Raw genomic sequence first — 26,086 nt, forward strand, 5'->3', positions numbered from 1 at the left:
AGCCCAAACTAATAAAAAACTCTTAGGAAGATCGTGCTTCAGGCACTCAATTTATAACCACTATGCATGTCCTTGGAAGTGCTGGTAAAAACAAGCATTGGCAAAGCCAACAGTTTTGGCTTGTGTATAGGTATCAGGCCTATGCCAGGCACTGCTATCGGATGCCCAGGTACTCGCACCATTTTACACCTGCTACCATCAATGGCCAATTAATGCCACTGTGACAGTGCCTTGCAAGTTCCTTTCTTGTGCCTACAAAAAAGCCCAAACTGTTGGCATTGCCAATGCTTGTTCTTTATTGCTGCTGAGACTCCTGTCTCTGGACTCATTTGTTTGGTGTCTTGTTCTAATTAGACTCACTTTTCTACTAACTACTAACACGTTGTTCATCTTGTGGCATTCCTCTACCACGCTGCCCATCTCCTTCCCTCCCTCAGATTTGAACACAGGTGGTGATGTGCAGGCTCTGTACTCCTGGTTCAGATCGTGACCCATTTTGATGCCCTTTCCCAAACCGGTCTTATTCTTCTGTTGCTATATCCAGGAAAGCTACTCCCAAGGAGCCCTCCACTGCTTCAGGAAATCCCTTTAGGTTTTTGTGTGCCAAAAAATCAAAAAACGTTCGAAAAACAGAACTACGAAAACGTCCATAGATTGCACTGTATCACTTCAGCTGTGGTACTTCAAAGGTATTCCTAAAATGGCGGAAGGACATTTATTTCTTGAGTCCCTCCCTGCACGCCCTATGCCGAGACTGGGAGCCTGATACATCTGATTGGCTGCTCTGCTTTCTGTTTCCTGCCCTTGCCATGCCACCTATGCTTTACAGAATCTGCCAGATACCTTACCCAAAGTCTGACTTAAATTTTTTCTCATTTACTCTTACAGTTTTAGGCATGGAAGAATTTAGATTTTACAAAAAAAATGGAATGGCTCCCAACGTTGTAGACGTTCAATTTTGCAACTTTCTCTCCATAAAAGGCAATTGAAGCTTGGTGTTATGGTCTTGACGTGCTCTTGGACTGAATTTAGGCCTAATGCAAGAATGTAGGCGAGAATGTGGGCTTAATGCGATTAACGGAGAGGCACGCGTTACAATTGCCTTTGGGTATTTGGTGTCCACACCACAGTTATCCAAGGGTCGGTTGGTCGGTTAACGGTTGGTGCAGTTTATCAATGGGCCCGGAGGTTACAAACATGTGAATAGTGCACAGAGATCTGATTGAGGAAACGGTTATGATAAGACCTCATCTACCCTTGCCATCACCGTTGTGTGACGTTTCAATCACGCCCCCAAACAGGCTTTCAACTGCGGAAACAAGGCAGGAAATGGAGGCCCTTATCAGTCTCCAGTGGGTCAATAAAGGGGCTCCAGCGAGAGAAGGCTGCATCGTCTTCAAGAAGGCCTCTAGAGCCAGCACATTGGGATCACGAGAAAACCTAATCCTACCATCCAGGTACGTTATCAGCCTGTTCAGCTGAAAAATGATAATTCTAACAAATGCATGTTTCTATTTAAATCTATGGTTTTTAAAATGCTGTATGTCTGATGTAAAGCGATGACATGGAAGTTGAGTAATGATAGTATCATAATACATAGGAGCTTTCAATAGCCATATACAGATATGTACATATTTATTTAATGTCTAGTTGTGATATTGCTATTCACTTGTAATTGAAAATGACATCCAAACCCAACTGTGATAACTTGTTAAGGTTCAGGTCTGACGCCCAAATGTCTGCTTCCTGCGACAGTACAAAGTGTGAAAGGCAACTCCTTGAACAGAATACCAAATGTCCCTTAGAGAGATTACTAGATTTTCAGAGTCCTCTATTTCAAACTAGTATTTACTGATAATTAGGATGAAGGCAAGTCCAGTTATCCAGCGGATTCGATTTAAGTTTTTGTGTCTTGTTTTCAGATGTATTTGTGGCCTAGTACCGCCATACTTAATTTCGAAGATCAAAACTATAACCCCACAAGATCACTGTGATCTATGAACCAAGATGTCTTAGTAGTCCCTCCATCTAAGTCTGTCCCTTGGGGGATCGATGTTTCCCAGTGGCTGGCCCGCTGCCTGGAACAGTCTTCCACTCCATCTACGAAAAATGGAGTCGCTGATGATGTTTAGGAAACAACTAAAAACATATCTTTTTAAGTAAACTGCAATTGAGTAGCTGTAACTGTGTTTCATACTATTGATACAGTCTGCGGCTAGATGTGGTTCGCCGCTTGGTTCCTTCAGGATATGCGCGTTATAAATCCTACATCAAATCAAGTCTTTGGGGTGAGGATAAGCAGACTGTACAAAGCTTCAATGAACTTTCAGAAGGAAACAAAGTCGAGGCAGTGAGCATATGCTGTAAAAGGGAGGCCATAAGAGAGGCCGTGTTAGTGAACAGTATGGAGAATAAAGTACCCCAACTAGCCATAAAAGATGGGAGACACATTCAGATTAAAGTAAAACCCCACCACTGTTTCCAGTTTTCTCTGATAGGATGTCAGAAAAATTAATTAATTGTAAATGCAGAATGTGTTTGACTGTGGCTGTGGATTTTTTCCCCTATTATACTCGATTGGGATCAAGGAACTTACACCCCAACTTCTTGCCGTCATATTAATGGTGTCTTCTTTTTACTTTCCTTGCCTTGAGTCCTTGAGTCATTATGAAAGTATGGCACCCCCTCGTGCAATGTTCTGTGGGCACCTCCTCTTGGCTGGTTGTTGGCCTCATTCTGGTGGTTCTGGCATGCAAAAATATTCACTATATATTAGATATAACCAACTTCTAGCACGTAATCAAAAGACGGACTCGTCTCTTGGCTGCGGAGCGATGCAATGTCTTATTGCCCAACTCAATGGAAATATGATGGCGTGAGTTGGCCCCTCTGAGACTATGTCATGCTGCCTGCCGCTTCCAGCCAGATCTCTTCCGCAGGCATTCGCCTCACTGAGCTAGCTTACCGTCATTACCGTGTTTACAAATAAAGCATGCCGCCCTTCCGCCCAGTGAGTCCTCTGTGCCCAGTAATATGAAGTGTCGCCCTAAAAAATCGCCCTATAAAAGTGCGCAGAAGTAACAATGCAGTAAGTCAAGTAATGTTTCCTGTTTCTGCAACAACAAATATGGAATACACATATTAAAAAAAGATGTCATCATTCAGACAAACATGGAGCGAATGGATGTTGTCATTTGTTTTCTATTTGCGTAATAAAAGGAGCAGAATGATTTCCCACACATTTAGCTACATCAATAAATAAATAAACATTGCGGAAAATCCGTGTGACCCCCCAGTACTCAATGGCCAACACGGAGCCTCTACTGAGAGGTCAGCCGCGCCCACCCACTGGCGCTGCCCACTTTCACTGGCACGGGGACCAGGGCAGCGATGGCTCCACGTCAAGTTTCCGCCTTGTGTCTCCTGCCTTCATAAAATGTCTGACCCCAGCAAAAGGGGTCAAATAGTTTGAAAGCGCATGGACCAGGGAGGAGCCTTGAGTTCTACAGTAAAGTAGTTTCTGGAGGTAAGTAAGTCTTTCCTGCTGTGGGTGACAACATAGAAATGTAAGCGCCCAGTAAGTGCCTATACATCAATGGGTGGGTGCAACTGCTTAGTGGGGGGCAGAGGGGGAATTACTGATGGAGACCGAGTGTACACAATGGGGGGTCAATTTCAGAACATCGAGTGGTAGAGGGGAGCTTGTGGAGCCTTCAGAAGCTAAACCCGATCTCAGAGGTGACAGTTGCCAAAGATATCCGCATGTGACGTTGCCCCGTGGGTTTTTTTTTTGCAGGATGCAGCTGCTGCCAGGCGTCATCCTTCTGACATCGTCGCTAGCCTTGTCCATCGCCTCCAGACACCTGGACCGAGAATGGCAGATGTGGAAGTCCAGGCATGGTAAGGAGGACGCTTTGTGGGTGCGTGAACTCCATCCATGTGTGATTTGTTGGGCATCACAGCTGCTCTAATGGTGCCCGCTGGTTCCAGGAGTTCATTGAGATTGGACTCCTCCGAATTGACAGGTGATGGGGAGCGCCATTGGCCAGCAAAAGCTGTTAACATTTCCCTTAACCTTTAGTGGTTTGCCATGTATGACCCAGCTCAACACACGTGCTTGGGATTCGGGAAAGTGTGCATTAAGAAGGTCCTGGTCTTCCTATCCTGTGTCCAGGTGCGCCCCCTCTCCAGTAGGGACCTTCCTCAGGGGGATCTCTCACACTGTGCCTCATTGGATGTGGCGACGGCCACCCCATGTGCACCCCCTCACTCTCCAGAGTATTATGAAGCAGGCATCTTTATCTGCACCATCCCGCAAGTGCCAAGGTCACTGCAAGGCACAACATGTGTCGCCAAATTAGGATTCCTTTTCTTTCTTAATGCTTGTATAAATGCATATCTGAAACAGATCACTGTCGTATTGCTCATTTCTCGGCATGTACTATTCCTGTTAGCAGATTGTAGTTGGTTATTTATACCGGCTTAATACCCAGAGGTTTCTAAGCGGGACCCGGGATTCGAACCTGTGTTGCTCTGCGCCTGCATCGTCTTGCTTCCAAGACGACCCCGTTGCCCCTGAGCTATCCTCCCTAGACATCATTTCCCGTGTTCATAATTGCAGTTTCCATTATGCCCGGCTCTTACATCCATTCCACTTAACATTATGCTCATTTAGTACATTTCCTCAGGTTTATACAATGGCCAAGCAGCACAGCAATTTGATGGCCACTTGGCACACCATGGACAATTTCCTTTGCACCATTACGCAGATCATGGCAGCTAACCAGCATTCTCGTTTAGCATAGCATGGTCATTTACATTATGCTTATGTTGACAGTTTCCACTATAGCCACCTGGTTACAGTGGAAACATCACTGTAACCCTCCAATATGCCCGCTTAGTGCATTATCTCCGGTTTCCATTAAACCCATTTATAGAATGATGTCCAGTTTCCATTTTGCCTAATTATCACATAGTCAGTATGCAGAGCCCATATGCTTATCTAGCACATTATTTCCATTACACCCACGTGACACATCACTGCCACTTTACGTTAGGGCCAATTCACATCACATTATGCCATTTTAGCACATCATTGCCAGTTTAAATTATACCCAGTCAATACACCATTGCTCTCCGCTGTTATATTCAGGTAACATGCTCTCAACAGCAGCTTTTACCTTAAGAGGCGGGGGGGTGGGGGGGTGGGGTTGGGGGCGGGGAGGGGCGTTCGGTGTGCCGCTGTCCAGGCCCAAAGCAGGCAACACCTGATAAATATGGACCCCTTATCCCGAGCTTACTACTGTCATACAGACTTGCTAGAACAGGTTGAACAGGCCCTGAGAAGCCTTCATGACACTTGAAGGCAAAAACCCAATTTGCATTGGTCTTAACAGAGACTAAAATAAAATATCGTTTGTACTGTTCCTCCCAGCATCACGACGCCGCTGCCCTTACAGTCGGTGCAGTCATAGGATTTCCGTACTTGTAACGGCCGCTGTAACGATTAGGGTTGACAAGCAGAACAGGTTTAGTGCTATTTTGCAATGATGTGTTATACATCTAGTCACCTTTGTCTTTACTCCTTTCTTTCTTTCCTTCTCGCTATCCTTCCTTCGCATTGTTCTATCTTTTTTCTCGTGCCTTCTTTCCTTCTTCCTTTTTTTTACTTTTCTTTTTTCCATCCATGTATTCTTCCATTCTTCCTCTTGGCTTACCTTCCTTAACCCTTTATATCCCATTCCATCAGCATGCCTTCATTCTTTCAACTTATTTTCTTCATTCCTTCTTTGTATCTCATGTCATCTTTGCTCCCTCCTTCCTTTCATCCTTCCATTCTTTCTTTTTTCTTACTTTATCGTTTCGTCTTTCTTTCCTCCAGACCATCTTTGTATCCTTCATCACTGTCTTCTTTTCTTAGTTAATGTTTTCTTTTCTTAACTTATATACAACGCAAGCTCTACCATGACCTGCTTTCCTCAACTTGATGTCATCTGTGTCAGTTTCTAGTGGATGATGCATTGGAATATTTGACAAATCAAACAAACATCTTCACCAATCTTTTTTTCAATACGGGACAACAAACCTTACTTCCTGTTTCTACATATCATAGTCTGTTCGGTCATATGTAAGCGCTTGCTACGACCGCTAGCATAGTCTACATTCCCCCAGCCAGGAATAAAATAATTGTTCGAAGTATTACCCTATAAAATTTACACTGTAAACAAATTCTTTCCTGTTAGTAATGGCGCCTGAACTCAAGCTCATACAATGCCACCCTCATCCCCACAAAACCCCTGGCACTGTGCAGAGGACCTTCCACCCCACGTATGACCCATGCAGTCTGCCACATGTCCTGGCTCACAGAGGGACTCCACCATCTGCAGTCTCCTGCCTGTTGCAGACATTAGATAGGACCCTTGACCCATGGCTTGGTAGCTTCTGGTCATCAGGCCCACGGTGGCAGAAGGTCTTCAGGTTTTGGCCCCAGCAGCCATGGAATACCTCGCAGTCTGTGCCTACTCCTATGGCAATGGATGCCCTCTAAATGTAGGCCCCCTTGTCACAGGACTGCATTCTCCAATGGGACATCAAGCACTGGAGATGATAAAGGAGTTAGGCCACAGGGTGCTCTAACAGAACTAGAATTGAGAACGATGGCGCACATGTCTTACAAGAGCAGCCTGTCAGTGATGATCCAGTTTCTTCATACAGGTTTGCCTGGCACTACAGCGGCTTCAGTACCTTCAAAATCTGGCCGCACGTATTGCGACCGGCTCTCCCTATGGTGCACATATCACCCCGGTACTGCATGCTCTACACTGGCTCCCTGTTAGTCAGAGAGTTGAGTTTAAGTTACTCTTCATTGTCTACCGAGTGCTTCATTGACTGGGGGCAGAATATCTTCAGTCTAAGTTTATCCGTTACTTCCCCTCTTACCCGCTGCGCTCAGCATCCCATCTGTTGGTGGTTCCCCCTTACCGTCATGAACGGATTGGAGGTCGGGCTTTTCCGGTGGCTGCGGCTCAAATGTGGAACAACTTGCCACCAAAGATTAGGGCTATATCTAACCATTTAGCTTTCAGAAAATCTGTGAAGATCCTGCTATTCTAAGCTTTCATTGGCCTTTTACTGGTATTCCTCCCTCTCTCCTTCTTAGCGCCAAGATACTTCTGGTGACAGTGCACTTTAAAAGTTTGCATAATATAACATACATAAATTGCTGACTGTTTTTTTTTAAACACCATGCATGCCGGTAAAAATTGCAGATATTACTCGGAAAGGGATCTCTTGGAAAGGTTTAGACAAGATGGGTATTCAACAAGTGTCCTAGGCAATAATGTCCATATTTGTTTTTCTTGTTCTGATCAGAAAGGAACTACATAACTGAGGAGGAGGAGGAGTTACGAAGGAACGCGTGGGAGGCCACTTGGCACAAAGTGCAGAATCACAACCTCCTGGCAGACCAAGGCAAAAAGAACTTCCGGTTAGAAATGAACCACTTTGCCGATAAGGTGAGAATTCACAACTTTTGGCCCGTCCTTTAAATTGTCAAAGAGCCGGTGACGCTGAACAAGTGGCTTCAGCATATGTTGAAATGAGTGTATGGAGTCATCTCCGCCAACATACAACCACTGCTTCCCTTGATTTATATCTCATTGTATCCCCTTGAGAATTGAGTATTCTCAATGCAATACAATGCAATGTGCCACAAAGGCTCACGTGGCTAGCATGGTTCCAATATATGAACTCCCAACAGGCATGTCGTGGGCACGTGGGGGGTTGTTTCCATTCCTCAATGTCTTTCTATATGGTGTGGCTAGAAAAGAGGTGAAGCTCTACATGAAATACCAATGTGTGCGAAACACTTGTGTGCTAGCGCGATATCAATAAAATATCATATCATATCATATCAATGATCTGAAGTATCCACGCAGTTGAGGATATGAATTGCTGTACACAAGGGAGGTTTAGCAGTAGCCAACCATCGAACACCCACCACATTAAGAGCTATGGCTATAATGGCTTAGAGGAAAATCCCAGTTTAGGGCCAAATACGTTTTATATGTTGTGATCTAAGCTGGAGGGGACTATTGTTTGGTTCTTTTGAAACAATACCCGAATCTAGAACACATCGTAAATGAACCCCCAGAATTGTGTGAATTGCAGCTACCTTTACATTTTGGGATCTGCCAATCTTACTTTCTTAAATTGTACGCAAACTCCAAGAAGTCAGACTGGCCCCACAAGCAAAGCATGCGCTACTTGCACACCATGCTGCAAATTCACATCCAGTCTTTGCATGTTGGCATTCAAGCTTGCGCACACACGTGGGAATACTAACTCAATGGATTAGGAAAGTGTAGGCCTGCTTCTGGCTGTAGGTATCCTTATGTTTCGACTTCCAAACCTTATGCTATCTTGGGAAGAGGTTGAACAACCTTGTGTACACTTGTAACAAATAGCGAACAAGACAATGACATTGCATATTAAGTGTGTTATCTTTGTGGGTTCAGTTACGGATTAGTCAATGATGATTATTCTGCGTATTTGTACTGTATCTGGATGATTACCGCAACCGTCCCAATTTAAGACAGAGTCATCTTCATTCAAGTGCGATGGCCAGACAGAGTTCTCTGTTTCCATGTAAGTTTCACTTCCATACACCGACAGACCTGCCCCCCAAAAGATCAACACAAATACCCTAGCAGACTGACTGGAGAGACAAGTGTTCTTGTGCATGAGGAGGGTGATCAGTGTTATATGCTCCACACACACACACTCACACCTCACACCAAAATAATAAAATAATGCACAACAGCATACTCTGGAAACCTGTGTGTTCCTCGGAGGATGCACAGCATCTGTGTGTGTACAGGTACACATCATAAAAAACTAGCGGAGGAGTGGGGAATCAGAAGTTGAGACACGCTGTGTGGGATCTTCCCAAGTGTGTACAAAATCAGAAAATGTATAGTTACAAAAAGCTTCACTTCATACCTGGGGTTTCCTACCAGTATTGTAGGAGGACTGCACTATCGTTATTTTGATGAAAAGGATCTGACGTGTCTTTGGAGATGCCAATGCTTTGATAACTCTGACATATTGTGTCTTGCCAAATTGTGAGGATTTCGATAAACATAACCTTAAGTTACATTCGAGGATGTATGTTTGCCTGTATAAAGTGTCTGTTTGTATATAGGCATTCAGGCCCTCCCTTTGTTTAGAAAAAAACATACACACAATTGGAATAGGTGTGTATGTTGCTAACCTGTTTTTCTAGCTGTGTCAAATTCATGTACAGACCAGACTTTCAATCTCTCAGTCTTTACATAACAATACATGAAGATATTCACTGTTCACAGGCCTCCCTCTGAGAACTTTGACTCCTTCACCCTACACACTTCCCCCACACTGGAACTGCCCATCCCCTGACATCAAGTCCATCCCCACTGCATTATGCTTCAGTACTGTCCTGAAGAAGCACATGCCTTCAGTCGAACAGCACCGCCGCTGTCTACTGGCATTACACCCTCCACGATTGCCATCCGGTCCTACCACCTGTACATAGATCTGAAAACTGCTAATTGCTGATCTTGTGGCATTTGAAAATACTTCTAATGTTTTTCATATAGTATTTATTGTCTGTCAGTGTGGTCCACTCGTGTCCTCCGACCATATCGCAACAGCAAATGGCTATTGTGTCCAAATGTGCATCTCACATGGGCTTATGTGCAGCGTTTCCCGCCAAAGCTCCTCTCCTTATCCTCCTAAATAGGAAACACAAATATAGATTAATATCGACGTGATTCATATAGATTACTTTTTTATTTAATGACAATCACATTAACTTGACTTTTGTGTATTTCAGTGTAATGTAGTTAAGGTAGAGATGTGTGTTCAAGACAGGACCACATGATCAGGCATGTCTTTCATGCCATATGTGGCCCAAGTTTAGAAATGTCATTTTAAAAAGAATATTTGAGAGGGGAAACGTGGCTAGGGCATGTTAAATCTGGAGAATATCGTGATATGTATCTCACTCTTCATATTTGCATCCCTTTATTTAAGATTGGTATGTTTTTGTAATTTCTTGGGGCTATAAGTGAAACATCACATGAGAACGATTCTATACGTTAAGATGTTTTTTTATATATATGCCTTTCTATACAGACTTCAATTGAACGAAAGTCAATAGGATGTCTGAAACGCCCATCGTCAGAAGAGAAACCCATTGAAGTCCGAAATCTCCAAACTAACGTCAACATTCCGAAAGATGTTGACTGGAGAAAAGAAAACTGCGTCACAACACCCAAAAATCAAGGCATTTGTGGATCTTGCTGGGCATTTGCCACTGTAAGTATTTAAGTAACAGGTTGTGTGTAACTCTTGAGCTGCACTCTCCCTCTACTGATGTCGTACTGCCAGGGATGTATTTCTCTTAAAACCCTCAAGGCTCCCGTGTTCAGGGATTGATTTAGCCCTCAGGTGGACTACCACGGCCGCCGCTGGGAACTTCTCTAGCCAAACCACGAAAAACAAACTGTCCCGGCCCCTCCATAGTTGGGTACTGTCCATCTGACCTCCCTTACTGAACAGAGCATCGCTGTCACATGGACAAAGAGGACAGTCCCAATGTTTTTTGTTTGACCATCGCTTTTATTTGCTTTGAAAGAAGTTCTGCCTCAGCAGCTGATAAGTATCATTTTACCAAGGACAAGGCTATATGTATCTACTGAAACATGTGAACCGGCACCACAAAATATACAAGTTCTCGAAACCAAAGAACTATGGCATTCATACGTGTAGTTATTATGAAACATATTCTGGTTATTATGAAACATATTATAATTGGGATGCAAGGGGGGTAACCCGAAGAAACAGTAATAACCCAAATTCAAAATCTTGAGAGTTCCCAAGTATAGACATTGGAAATGTTTTTGTATGCAAATTATAGTGAATGTTTTTTCACCATTATTTATTTTGTCTCGTTTGAATGGTTCTGAAGTCGCTACCCACAGGTCTAAACTCTAGCATGTATTGAACTGTGCACCCATTTTTATTTTTTCTGCCCTTCCGTGGCATGCCGAGTTCATGTCTCTCAGCACTTGTTAGACTTCCTATCAGTCATATTATTGCATTGGAACGGAACAGGCATGTAGACTTCTCTTTTCATGGTTTTGAAAGAGATGAGAACATAATATCTCTACTATTTCAATGCGATGCTGCCCGTGGAGGGATTTCACTCGCTGCCCTCGCCTTCACCGAACGTGGGCAGTGGAGAACGAAGAGATCCCTCTGCCTCACCTACCTCTCTATTATCGCTACATTGAATAGCAGGAGTGTGGAGGTGGAGCAGGGGAGGAATCAGCAGAAAGACAATCTGCAGCTTCATTGCCTCCCTGTCTATCTGCTTGTACGGTCCATGGTAACGGGAACGAGGAGGTGGATGGGAACATTAGGGTGGAGCAGCGCTGCACTGATCGCCAGCCGCCAGTTCCTCAGCGCATGAGAAGAGTGCTGGCTCACAGCACTCTACTCCTGCAGCTGGCTTTGAAAGTAGCCATTCACAGGAAAGAATTCACTGGATCCCTATCATTGCAGGAGCATGGAGTAGCAACGCTGGACTCTTCCTCTCAGCGTCATCTTTCAAGATAATAGGAGCTCGCCATGGGTGTGAGGAGTGTTGCGGGAGGAGGTAGCAGCAACTATGGGGCCATACCCATCGTCCCACAGTCTCGGGGGGATGGCTCAGGGGCAATGCACTCTCCTTGGAAGCAAGACAACGCTGAGCAACACAGGATCCACGCTTAGAAACCTCTGTGTATTATGAATTATTATAAAAAATACCTGGGCAGTAAATTACAATCCTGAGAAAAAGGTCCCGGAATATGTGTTTTTGTGCTAAATATGAAGAAGGCAAAATTGGCAGAAATCCCTTTAAACCAAAAATTCCAAATAGCCCAAAACACACAAGGGTTACTGTTAGATGGGATGGGGAGTAGGAAGCGGAAGTCCACGTGGGAGAACGGTGGTGGACCAATGCATGGAAAGGAGTAGTTTAAATCCGAACAAGGATTTTATTTTTCATGACACCTACATTGGACTAGCTTCCTGACTTTGATGGTAATCTTTGGAAAAAAGACCACCATCTTTCTGCTAGGGACATGATAGGTGGCGCTAACACAGCCAAAGAAGGTCGCCATACAAAGGCAAAAACCTGTGGCTTTGCCAATGATTGTTTTTGTTGCTCAGTTTTGGTATAAGATTCATCTGGCAGGCTAGGTTCCAGTAATCAGTCTATAACGTTTTCTCTAAGGAGGATGAAGGACATCATTTGCGAGATAAAGTCCCAGATATATGTTAACCTGTCCATTGTTGGCGGTTGATTATGCAGTTTGGTCTAAGCTGCCCTTAACTGATGCATACATTGAAATGGTATGCCACACTAGCCTGGACAGGATTTGGAGTTGTTCTGGAACCTCTGTTAAATTAGGAGGGTAAGGGGAAAAGTCTGTTTCCCTGACTTTCCTTGACTCCGAAAAGGTCTGTTTCCCTGACTCCTTTAACAACCTTCACGTAAACATCTTGCTGAAAGATCTTGTCAAGTTGACAACTCCACCTTATTCTGTGATTCTGATTTGTGTGCAGCGGACACGTGTCAAACCGAATACTTCTTCTGTGTAGAATTTGGCTTGTTTCGGTCATATCTGTCAATTACAGGTGTCAGGAGTTTGAATTGAAAAGGAATGTTTTAATATGTTTGGTGGGATTTAGAAGGGTGTATTAGACTGTAATCTTTGGGAAAGAGTGACATTTGTTTCAAAGTTTGCTGGTCTGGGCAGGGAAGCATCATTTCCTTCTTCTCCTGGGATTGATTTGGGGAATACTTAGTGGATCAAAAGGATCAACTTGGGGTGCAAGTTGGATTTTTTTTTATAGGGGTTGATTTGGGAGTTCATGCTGGGGTTGTGGTCTACAAAGACGCCAATGCTGCTAATTATGTTTTTTAATAGTGGTGGAGTGGGCAAAGAGGGTGGATGAGCGAGGGAGGAAAGAACATCATTGTCCTCCAAGAAAGATACCTTTTTTGAAATGGTTTGAGGCCACGTGTCAACATCCACTCCTCGCGGGTGCTCATTCCGTTGGATGTTATGTTAACATTTTCTTCTTTACTGTTGATTTGAGGTATATTTGTTGTGGCCAGAATAAGGATGAAACGGTCAGCTTTGGGTTGTCATGATTTTCTCAAAATGGGATAAGGAGCATCATGGGAACGGCACTGGGAACCTAGACCGAAAGCGAGTAGAAGGGGTCCCATTTCAGTTGTTTCTTTCTGAGCCCTATGAAGGATCCCCAACATTAAAGTAAGGAGTCAGAGGCTCCAATGGCTACTGGGAGATGGTTGATGAGATTGCCATGGCAACAGTGCCAAAGGCTAAGAAGAGTTGTAGGATGAGCAGCATTAAGAGGATGCCATTATTCCTAGTCCTACACTGACACCTACATTTTTGAGAAAGGTAATGTGTAGGCCTCATCTCGAGTAGTCTTTTTATTGCAAACTTGTCCCCCTTCTAGCTTCCATGAGAAGGGCAAACACTGCTGCTCTTGGTACTTATTATTTCTATTTTACACAATTGTCATTGATCAGTGGTTGTCCTCTTTTATGGTTCTATTTCCTTTTGGTAATTAAGCATCACTGTCGTCTCCTTCACACAGGTGGGAACACTGGAGTCTCGTTATTGCATTAAGCACAAACAACTCCTGAACATGAGCGAGCAGCAACTTGTGGACTGCGATCAGAACGATGAAGGATGCTGCGGAGGCTTCCCGAGAAAGGCCCTAGAATATGTCAGTGAACACGGCATCATGAAGGCCGAAGACTATGAATATGTCGAGCACGTAAGGCGTTCTAAGCTATTCTATTTCACCAAGGAGACCATGAGTTCAGAACAAGCATTGAGATCTAATGCATGAATGAACAAGACACAGAGTCATGCATGTAACCTTTGTCTAAGAGATCCACATTGCTCGAGTGGGAGACCCTACATGGCAAGAATCAAGTGCTGGGCCCTTTCCTTACTAGAGGACATTGTGGGGCATCTTTCTAGTTACCCTGGGATGTAGTGATGGGGAAAGAGCACAGACCATCCGAAGTAGTAAAGAGTGACCAGAACACTGCTGCGTATTTATTAGTTTTAAGTCACATAGCAAAAATGAATAGTTTCATACAATAGCCACGCAAAACAGTAAATCAGTGATGTGGAAAATGTGTGAGGATTTTCTAGAGTTATGCAGTTTTTGCAATGCTTCAACATCTTGCAGCAGAGTTTCCACCATCCGTGGCAGGGGTTCCCATCAGGCTAGTTCCGGGGTTCTCCAGAGTAAAGGGGGCCAACCCCTCAGACTGTGAGTCTCTGCAAGTGTTGTGCTAGTGAGTCAGGGTGAACCTTTGTAATGCACCTTGGTAATTAACTAATCGTCCCCAGGTGATAAGCAGAGTCAGGACACAAGGGCCTTTGGCAATTATGAAGGGCAGAAATCAGTGAGGCTGGAAACAGCTGGATATAGAAATTCACATGATCGCTTCTGATCTTGGCGTATACAGACACTCGCTCTAAAGACTAGCATCTTGGATTGTAGAACTGCTCCAGCTCAGGGTGTAAAACATGGTAATGAATTCCCCGCTGATCTGAAGAGCCTATGTGGGAGTATGGGGCTTGATCATGAACCTAATATACACGGCATCCCATGTTGAGTAGAACTTTAACAGAAATATGTAGCTAATTCCTGGGTGTCATCACAACGGATTTACTGTCTGCCTTGGCAGAAGGAAATTCTGCCCTCCCCCCCCAGGTTATAAAGCATGTGTAGAGTGGTATTACAGAAAGCAATCCCACTCTGACCCAGTTTGTGGGAAAATGGCTGAATGGTCCCTTTTCCTACTCACCTGGCCGCTTAAACGCACAGTCCATTTGACATCTTGTCAGACAGGTCTCCTCCGAGAGAATGGATCTATGTGGAGACCCCCGCCACGGTGGAAACATTTGTGGCACTCAAGGTCGAGGGAGTTACTTAACTGTAGAATATTCACCACATACAATATTCAGTGCAGAATATTAATTGCCAAGAAATTCTCCTGCAATGTATACTTTTTTTAAAGTACAGTTTGGTAATGGGGATAATTATTTTTAAGGTTAGGGGTGGGGTGTTCTTGGGGGGTTCAGGGGCCAGGGCTTCGCCACAGGTTGCTGCTGCGCTGAATTTATATATGGTAAACATTCAAAAATAAAACATTTGTGCATGCAAAAAAAACAGAGCTAAACCACATGGAACCCACCCGAGCAGATTCAATGAGACTGAAAAGTGTTCCCCCATAAAATGTGCCCAGTGTTAAAACATCATAGAGCTGGTCTAAAATTAGGTAGAGTTTCTCCTAACTCCGAGGCTCTAGAACACCAGATTGCCACCCAAAGCCGGTGGTGCAGAGTTTCAGGGTCAGATTAAAATGTTAATGTAGCCCTTTCCACACCAATTCTACTGGCAGCCCAGGCCAGCGACTCTCATCACAAGGAGCTATTCTACAGTCCATTGATATCTGCATAAGTGTTTCATTTCTACAATGTTCAGAAAATACAAATTTCTACATTCTGTATGACCTGCAAGAAGCTTGCGAGACTGGCAAAGATACCAACATATGGATAGGCTCTATGCTTTCAACTCAGCAGATTAATCTCCACTGGGAATATAACGCTCATGTTGTTTAATACACAGCATTTTGAAAAAAGACCCCTTTCACTGTGAAATTTAATGGATGTATAATTGCAACATCTGCATCCATCAGAACCCATACACTGTTCCTATACATCTGTAGGCTCAATCATGTTCTCAAACAATCTGGGACAGGTAGTGGGCAGCTACTTGAAGACAGGCTTTCCTGAAACACAGTGGAACATCCTGAGTCCTGCCTAGGTTCAATTGAGGCCAGACTAATCCCTTCCAGTTTTCACTGAGAATTGGGGCAGTCAGTGATTACTCAGCACTGATCTGAAAGTCCATCTACAGAAGGATATATGGGAATGTAATTCCCATATCAGTGGTATCTGGACACAGTGGACCTGATGAGATATAACAAGAGGATCAGAGAAATTGTAAACAAGATGGGTGACAGTAGGTTTCGTTGTGTGATTCCACAGCACATCATCATGGATTCAAAGCGATTTTTACCCATTTTGCCCCAATGGAGCCTGTTATGGAAGAAAGGGAGGAACCATGGCAAGGAGGCTTGGGAGATACCTCCTAACCCTGTGAGGCGAGTAAAAAGAATAGTGTTTGATGGGAGGAAACAATGCAGATAAATATAGTAAAACAATATGACATTAGCCTGATTTGGTGACACTGTACAAAGTGATGCAATATATTCTAAGATAAAACATTCTAAAAACATTAAATAAAATCAACAGGTAAAATGAATTGTGATTTTGTTGAGGAATTTTTGATGTCAAATATCTCCCCACAACCCAGTTTTTTAGGGTAAGCGCACAAGAATTTCCACCATCGGCAGCAAAACTCCCTGCTTTGTTCAACTTTGACTCTACAACCTCTCCTTTTGGCCACTTATTCCTTCCTTTAATCCTTTAAAAGAAGGGAAAGAGGCAAAGAAAAGGGCAGCGGGGCAGGCAGGGCATGAGCACGAAGTTACCGAATAGTAGGCCTTACTCACAGGGAGAAGTGCAGGAAGGGGCAGTGTAACTGAGCCCTGCACGGGGGGCCCCAATAACCAGAATGATGGGTGGGTGGTGGGTTTCAGGTACGGAAGGGTCTCCCAATGTAAACATAATCAGTGAACAAAGGACTTGTTTTAAAAGAAATTTAAAATGAGTCCAAGAGAATGATATTAAAACACATCTCACATTTACAAAGATTTATATTTGTCACAAATATTATTGATTCAATATCGATAATAAAGTACAGAACTACTACCAGATTGTGGGCAAACACTAGATTTTATGGGATCAAAGAGATAGTGGGCCTCATTCCGAGATTCACGGAACGGGTTAACTGGCTCCGCTAATGGAGCCGGACCCGTTAAACCCGTCCCGCGAAATTACGAGGTCACCTCCCAGGACCCAGTAAGGATGCCTGGTAAAACCAGGCGTCGTTACCGGGTCCCGCGATGGGAAGAGGGAGCTAACAACGGGCCGGTCATAATCGGCCCGTTGCTAGCTCCCTCTCCCATTCCCATTGAGCCCTATGGGGGCTCAGATGGGAATGGGGAAGGTCCGGGCCCGGGTTCTCAGAGGGAGGAATTACCGGGCCCTCCATACTCGGAATGGCCCGGTAATTCCCCATTCTGGGAACCCGGTAAAGGAGCCCAGTTTGACGGCAGCTCGAATTGCTCCATGGCTGCCGCCAAACTCGTAATGAGGCCCTGTGTGTCAGAATAAGACTATTGCTTCGATAAATGGGAAAATGGGAGGAATTTCAAAACAGGCTTATATTTGACAAGCGTTAATATAATGCAGGCAGATTTTTCCAGCAATGGCTAAACCAGTTGAGTTTTTAGGTTCTCTGGCAAAGCTTTGCCAGTCAGGAACTGGTTAGTGATAGTGTGAATAAAGGGGGCAATATGCACTAAGAGACACTCCAATACCCAGCCTGGAACAAGATCTACCACATTGAGAGACCACATTCTATATCTCAGGTCAAGCAGTTAAACACTAACAATGAAAAAAAAATGAAGGCAAGAGAATTTCCCATACTAGTGTCATACCTTTCCTCAATGAAATGTCAAGTCAAAAGGTGACCTAGTGTATGGAAGAGATTCTTAGGTGGGGCTACTATCATAGAAATATGTATTGAAGTGATTTTGGGCACAAGGAATCCTGGTGTGTAAGTGTAACTGATTTGTTACATTGGTGGAAATACAACGCATACAGAGCTGAGGTTTCAAATGGGTCATGCCCCTCTCTGAATGTTTCTTCTACCATTTCTGCACAAAGTTTAATGAGTTAGCATTCCGGTAGCGGATAATGGGGCCAATTTATCCGGAAGTGAGGACAGAAATGTGTGCAAAGCTTGATAATGTCTTCCCAATAGCAATAGTCAATGCAAGTAACTTTAAAATTGTTTTCATTGATGATGGATTTTGTCAAGATAAAGTAAATTTCATGTGTTCCCTGTACTTCTTTATTGAACTTGTCACCAAAGATTTCTGTTCAATGTGCATGTAATGTTGAGACACCTTATCGTCTGATTGCATTTGCAGCATAAATTGCACCTTTTAGATACCTCGTTACATAGCTGATGAGCTAATGAGCTTCAATCAGTTCCAGGAAGCATGGTGGTGATGGTGATTTTTGGCTGAGCCGGTTGGGTGGAAGCTTGGAAGACCTTACAAGAAAAGTACTCCATTATTAAAACATACTCGTTTTCTGTATTCATGGAATGGAGTGGGACATAGGAGCATTATTTCATTTCAGCTTCACCCCCAATTGTAAAAGAGATGTTGCAAAAACCTCCAGTCAAATGACAGGTGGACTACTATATATGGTACTCAAGATTGCCTTATGAAGAAAGGTAATTCTGCCGACTGAACACGTCAGCAGAGAGTTGGACTCATAAGCAAGAAACAATCCCCACTTAAAGAGATATGACTTGGGGGCTAAGTTAATGACTTGCAAAATGGAGACCTAGGCTGTAACTCTGTCTTTGCAAAGTTGACCAAAAAAGCCAGAATCTAAGCAAATCCCCATATCTTCTTGTGCCAAACCATCTGTACAGTGTTCTGCATAGGAGTGTCCCAATGACGTGCTCTTGCTCCTTGGAATATTTGGCATCACTTATGCCATGTTTGCCATGCTTATGAAGCTGCTAGAATACATTTTACCTTTAAATAAAAAAATGTAACCTAGCTGAGACTGATTTCTGTTTACAATAAGTAAATCAATCAGAGAATTCTGAGACATGGCTAGGGTCATAGGAAATCTATGAATTAAATCAGTTTTTGCATCAATTTTTGTATACGGCCAAAAAGTTGGAAATAATAAGCTTATACATACTCTGACATTATCCGAGGTACAGGGTTGAATTATCCTGTGCTGTATTGGCAATGTGCCCAGTTCTAAGAAAGGGTTCTAACTATTTCACGTATGTAACACAGTTTTTATATTCTGGGTAGATCAGTGATTTGACTCATTGTAGTCTGTACAACATGGTCATGAAGATGTCAACTGGGGATTGGTCTGGCCACAATAGTGAAGGCACATCAGCCAATGAGAGGTGCTGTCCCCAAATAGAATGGCAGGCCCTCAAAGGCTGAGAATACCCGCATACTCTCTATACCTTGAAGTCACTGCAGACCATGCAGACACAACTTCATTGAGTCAGGAAACAAATCAAGAGTTCAAATTCTCCAATAGTAACTTGTGCATGAAACACTATGTTGAATATGGGTCACAGGCTAATAGTTTTTCATACTGTGTTATTGCCAGTGTGATTTCAAAACTTTTAACGGGCTACACTGCAATCCAAAGATTCAGATTCTTTTTTTATTTATTTTTTATTTGTCTTGTGTTATGACCAAATCTATGGTCTTTCATAAAAAAGAAACATATATGTCATTCATATATCAAATCACTTCTAATCAAGAATAAAGGACAAACGTCAATATCAAAATACTATTATTTCAAATATCAAGATACATGAATTACAAACTGCTCAATAAATTATCTTCCGCGATTAAAAACAATTCATGTGCTGCACTAACTCAGTACCATAGATCCTCTGGGGAAAACAAGAGCTCAGACTGAAATAAACGCCCCAGATATTTAGTTCTTACTTCTGCCAACAAGGAATAGTCCACTTCTAAATGTTTAAGATCTTGTACAATAGCTGGATTTACATTACATTTACATTATGACTAGTGGACACCATCAATTGTACCAATGCAATTCATTGCCTTAAAACACTATGAAAAACGTTGTCTGTGTCTGCGCATGTGCAAAGCATGCATAATGGGTTTAGCTAAAAGCCTCGGACTTCAACCCCATTTTAATGGTTGTATTGTGTTATTAACAACTGGGAAGGAAGCTGATGATGTAAATGGAATTATCTGGTCTTGTTTGCCTGTCCATTAACAAAAGGTATGACATGGTGATTGCTCAACCAGTGATTTTGTCCTCCCTGCAGTCTCAGATGTGTGCCTACAAACGAAAAGAAACAATCAAAATGAAAATGTCAAAGTTTTACGTCCTACCAGAAGAATCGAACATGGCGGCTGCCGTGGCTTTGGATGGACCACTTACTGTGGGATTCGCTGTGACTGATGAGTTCCAGTTGTACAATGGAGAAGGTAATGTATGAAGCTCTACAGCATTTTATAATTGTGTTATCCATCATCAAAACCTTATCAACTCTAGAGATTAGACCTTTGCTTGAATCCGTATTGTAGTAAGCAATTTATGAGCTCTGTAAAGTATGTGATTACTCCAGAATTATTCATCTGGTGCAAAACCTAGTGGCATAGTTGGCTGTACAGAAATCTGTCTTTTCTGTCAGTTGAAAGTCCAGCTTACACTGTTCAAAAGACTTAGGGCCTCATTACGAGTTTGGCGGTAGCCATGCCCTTAATAAGGGAATGGCTGCTCCAAACTCGGGTCTGTGGTCCCTGTATGGGGAAACACCAGGTCATTCCGACCTTGGAGGGCCCAGTATTTCCCCATTCAGGTAACCTGGACCCGGACCATCCCCATTCCCATTTCAGCGCCATATGGCTCAATGGGAATGGGGAGCATGCTAACAACGGGCCCATTAATGACAGGCCCGTTGTTAGCATGCTTGGCTGCTTGCGGGACCCTCTAAGGACGTCTGGTAAAACCAGACGTCCAGAGCAGGTCCCGCGAGCGGCCCTCGTAATAGGGCAGTATGGGGTTAACGGCTCCGGTACCTTTACCGGCACTGTTAACCCCTTACCGGCCACCTCGTAATAAGACCCTTAATCTTTAATAGGTCCCCAAGTTTTCCATGGCCCTTGTGAGATGTGGCATCAGTAAGTGCTGGTGTGAAAAGCCTGTTTTAAATTAGTTGGGTAAATGTTGATGGAAAAGAAGTATACTTTTGATTTCTTTGCTGGGTTGTCACAGAAATTGAGCAGTGGTAAAGTAACTGTTTTCAGGTGTGATGGTGGTGTGATAGCATCTGATAACACACAAACCAATCAGAGCAAACTGCATCTGGGTGCAGATTATGAAAAAAGGAACAGGAGGTCAGGTCAGAGTGAACAGCCGCAAGGGGAAACTTTCAGCAGCAAAGGAAAGGAAAATAAAATGTTCAAAGGCTGTGCCCAGATGTACTTCTCCACAATGTTCTGCTCCTGCATCCATTCATTCAGATGTTTGAATTGTGAAGCTTCATAACATGTAATTAAGTTAGGGCAGGCTAGGCCTCCTCTGGCCTTAGGAGTGAACATGACTTTTCAAAATGTCTTCTAGGTCCCCCAGCCATATAAAATGCATCCATTCAGTCTGTAGACTTGTAAGAACTCTCTTATAAACAGGGATTGGGATCATCTGGAAAAAGGTATCGAAGTCATGGTAAGACATGCATTTTAATAACAGAAATCCTGCTTACCATGATATGTAAAGATGTTTCCGCTTAGCTACATAATGTGTAATTGTGTCAACTATTGGCTGAATTTACATTGTGCCATTGAGTTTTAGTCAGTCGTCCAATTCACCCCAAGTATTTTATCGAAGTCTAATACCACCTGAAAGGAGCTATGTTTTCTAAGGATTGATTCTGTTTCTTGTCTCAGGGATTGATACATTTAAGTTTTCATATTTGGAAAAATTCACCTTGATCCTAGAGGCAGCGTCAAAGTCCAGAATCTCCTTCAAAACTACTTTTAGAGACCTCTCTTCCTTAGAAAGTGAAATGGTTACATTGTCCACGAATAATGAAATGGTATCTTCGATTTTTCCCAGTTCTATCTATGAAATCTCCTGATCCTACCTTTTTCTTTCGCAAATGGCTCCATAGTCACCGCAAAAAAAGGGCACCTCGGACACCCCTGCTGAAAAGAGAATCAGTCAGATAGTCAAGCATTAACTGTACATTTTTAAGTGGGATTCATGTAGTTAGAGCAGAGATTGTTTATGAACTTGGGGCTTGGAGCAAACATATGAAGAACCTTTTAAGATAAGTTTAGTCTACCCTGTTAAATGCCTTCTCTGCATCAAGGGCAAGTCACAGAAAAGGATTAGACTTTCCACTGGATTTTTCAATTAGATGTAGTCCACGATCAATGTTGCCAAATGTTTTTTTTGGGGCGATTGATTGGGATCTATTAGATAATGCATTGCAGGTTTCTAACTATTGGTCAGAATTCATATTTAGATCTTTTAGTAAACATGTTTTAATGAAATAGGTCTATATAATTAATATTTTTTGGGATCTTTCCTGGCTTTTAGAAATCCGACTATATGGGCCTCTATCATCGAAATTCCCAGCTCAATACCATCCCTAAATGCGTTGAAAATTTCTGCAATTGAGAATGCAAAAATGTGTTCCAACTTTTCAAATAAAGTTATTGTAAAACCATCCAGGCCTAGGCTTTGCCATCCTTCAACATTTTAATGAAATGAAGAACTTCCCTTGGAATAATAGGTTCCTCTATTAAATCTCTTTGGGCAACAGGCAATGCAGGCAGCACAATGAGGTCTAGGTAGTCAGTTAATTGGGCAACATCATGACTTTCTGACTCATTTAAGAATTAATAAAAAGTCCTGAAAACGTCTAGTTTGTGTTTGTCTAACATGTTCTTTTTTGCCATTTCCATCAATGATGGCTTGTATGTGCCCAATGGATGTTGGGAAGTAAACTGTCAGCTTTCTTCAAATGTTCATAAAATCTCTGTTGAGCTTTTAATACCATCAATTCAGCTATTTAAATTTTGAAAATTTGCATTGCTCCCTTTACTGCCATGAGTTTCCTAGTGTGATGCATCAATGGGTGTATTTTGTGTTGATCTTGAAATTCTTTAACTTCCTTCTCTAAATTATCTTCAGAGATGATCCAAATTGAGATTATCCTCAAACTCTTAAGTGAAATCTCTACTAAAACACTTCTTCCACTCTTATCCTCCTCAATCTGTCCTCTGCCTCTGACACTGTCAACCATTCCATCCTCATAAATCGGATCTGTGATACTCTGGGCATCACAGACCGGGCACTAGACTGTCTGACCTCTTTCCTCTCAAATCGGCCTTCCAAGTACAACTGGGCCCTTTTCTCTCCTCTATCTCACTCTCGACCTGCGGCATTCCTCAGGGCTCTATCCTCTCGCCGTGGCCTTTCAATATCTACCTTGCCCCTCTGGCCCACCTCATCTCCACCTTCTGACCTCATTTTCAGTGTTACGCTGATGACACAGCTCTGCTTTAAGCTTCACTCCTCTTTGTTTCCTCTCCTTCCACTCTCATTCCAGACTGTCTGACTGCTATTCAGGCATGGTGCACTGCTAATGATCTCTGCCTTAATTTCAGTAAGACTGTGATCCTTCTCATTGGGACTCCTACCCCCTCCTTCCCATCTACACCCTGGCCACCTTCCTTGGGCCCCCTCTGCTCACCTTCTTGTGAGGCTAAAATCTTGGGTGTCATCTTCGTCTCCTCTCTCTCCTTCTCACCTCACATTGCGGACCTTGCCAAGAGGGCCCACCATCCACTTCACCTCCTTAGAGGGATTCTCCCTTTAATCAGCTTCCCCAAGAAATTCAATGTCTCCAGAGCTCTGGTGCTTTCAAGGCTTGATTACTATAACAGCCTCTTCCTTAATCTGCCTCTCTCCTCCCTTCGCCCTCTTCAACTAATCCAGAATAGGACTGCACTTATTCTTGGCCTCAAGTCCAGGGACTGCATCTCTCCAGCCCTAAAATCTCTCCACTGGCTCCCAGTGGTTGCAAGGATCAAATTCAAGACCCTTTGCATCATCCACAAGGCGTTTTGGGGCCTGGGACCTCTCTAGATCCAACTCTCTCTCCCTAGATACCGCCCTATCTCTGCAGATCAGACGTTTCTCCAAGCAGAGAGTGGGAGCTAGATCTCTCTCTTCGGCAGGAGGCTCCGTCTGGAACGGCCTCCCTGCGCCTCTCCGACTTGAGCCAGATCTCCTTAAGTTCCGGAAGCTTCTCAAGGCCTTCCTTTTCTCCTCATCCTTCTCTCTCCCCCTCCTCTGCTAATCTGCTACTGAGACTGGTTGCCTGTGCTCCCTTATGAGTCATACTAGGACCAGGCCTCCCTCGACCAGTCTTCCTCAGTTCTTCCTACCAGCACTTGCACTGGAGCACCCTTCCCTGACTAGCCTTCTAAGCTGGTCCACCCCGCTACTCACAGTTGATCCCCCTTCCCCACCCGTTGCACTGGCCCATCACTGGGCCCCCTCCCTCCAGCACTTTTCCCTTGCCACCCTCTCCCCAATATCCTCCCCCATTCTGATCTCCCCATTCCCCTGCACTTCTTGACACTTCACTTGCACGGTCCGAATGTCACAAGGCCTAGTACGACCGTTATCGCTGTTTTTCATCCTCTGCTCCCCCCTCCTTTGTCTTGTGGCACCTGGAAACACGTTCTGCTGTATAGGCACCATATACATTGTCAATAAAAAAATCAATCAGTGAGCCATTAACCACAGCCTTAAATCTGTCCCAGAAAATACCAGGTGACATTTTCTTAGGAGACGTTGTGTGCAGAAAACCTTTTAGGTAGACTTCTAATACTTCAAGTGTATTGAGTCCTTCAAAACACTATTATTTAACCTCCAAATATGTGTTCTGATTGCACCCCCACCTTCCGAGTTGATGTGCCAAAAGGCAATGGACTAAAAATACCTCTGCCCTTGTAGCCACCCCGCCCCCTTTTTTCCTCAGTAAATCTACTGACAGGAATATATAATCAGTGTGTGAATATGAGTGGTGAATGGAGGAGAAATGTGTATTGTCTTAGATTTGAGGGGTTGTACATATCCATGTACCAGTCAGGCATGATTCCGATATATTTCTTTCGAACTTCTCATCCCAAACTGTATTTCGTCAATATTTCTATCTAGTCCCAAATTAATTTCCACTGCCATACATATCTCTCCTCTTGCAAAATTGTTCATGACCTCAAGCAGTTTGGTCATAAACTTCACTTGTTTTGTATTTCTAATGTAGAAAGATACAAAGGTGCATGGATTACCATTCATTCTCCCCCTGACCATCACATAGAAACTCTCTTTGTCGTTAAATTACACTTTGAGCATAAAAGAGAAATGATTTTCAAAAAAAGAGTGCAAGTAGGTGTGTAATGAAAGTATTTTATGTTTGCAGTGCTTCAGCTTCTTTATATCTTTTTGTAGCAAGTTTGTTTCTTCAAGTGCTGCAATTGCTATGTTTTCTTTGTGCATTTCTCTAGATAATTGTTCCATCCCATTAAGTGAATTTAAACCCCTTATGTTATATGACTATATATTAATTTAAAGTATTTAGTCGTCCATTTTAACAGTTGCCCACAAGATTCTATAAACGGGCACGCTTTGCAAGGTCTATCTGGTTCCAGGCCTTTACCTGCCTTCTAAATATCTTTGGATCTGTAGAACAGAGTCATGAAACCCTGTCACCCTCTGCATGCTGACAAGGAGGATTGCTGCTCTCCTCGTGCTGTTGCTTGGCAGAAATATACGCCAAGTGCCCTTTGACAGGGCTAGTGAAGTGTTTTAAAGGCGCACCTCCCCAGGCACATCCAAAACAAAGGGAGGCATTGGAAATGTATAAATACCATTATTGGTGATACTAAGATGATTATTTGTTTCATTGACCTTCTCCTCATCAGGGTCCAATGTGACGTTTGAAATACTTGGACTGTTCTTTCTAAGTACCGGATTGTCCTCCTCTTGTGGGCTTCATTCAGGATTCTCTATTTTAGTGTGCAGCTATGTACTCTGAGATGTATATCTTAAGGGAATATGTGTTTGCCTCCACTCATTGGCCCTACTCTGTGTATTCGATAAATCAGGATTTCTGTGGGTGCATTGCAACACCAAATCAGTCT

General features: G+C 43.3%; 1 protein-coding gene across 1 annotated transcript in view; it reads left to right on the forward strand.

Moving 5' to 3' along the window:
• The first annotated feature begins 1,336 nt into the window (after positions 1-1,336).
• LOC138513742 (cathepsin S-like) overlaps positions 1,337-26,086 on the forward strand; it is a 32,881-nt gene continuing 8,131 nt past the window's right edge. The window contains exons 1-6 of the mRNA XM_069628824.1: positions 1,337-1,457; positions 3,797-3,900; positions 7,372-7,514; positions 10,174-10,356; positions 13,720-13,902; positions 20,191-20,353. Of these exons, the coding sequence (XP_069484925.1) occupies positions 3,798-3,900; positions 7,372-7,514; positions 10,174-10,356; positions 13,720-13,902; positions 20,191-20,353 (775 nt within the window). The 5' untranslated portion in view covers positions 1,337-1,457; position 3,797. The remainder of the gene's footprint in view (positions 1,458-3,796; positions 3,901-7,371; positions 7,515-10,173; positions 10,357-13,719; positions 13,903-20,190; positions 20,354-26,086) is intronic.

This window comes from Ambystoma mexicanum, chromosome 12, assembly GCF_040938575.1.
Source record: "Ambystoma mexicanum isolate Mex_15411 chromosome 12, UKY_AmexF1_1, whole genome shotgun sequence".
Taxonomy (NCBI): Eukaryota; Metazoa; Chordata; class Amphibia; order Caudata; family Ambystomatidae; genus Ambystoma; species Ambystoma mexicanum.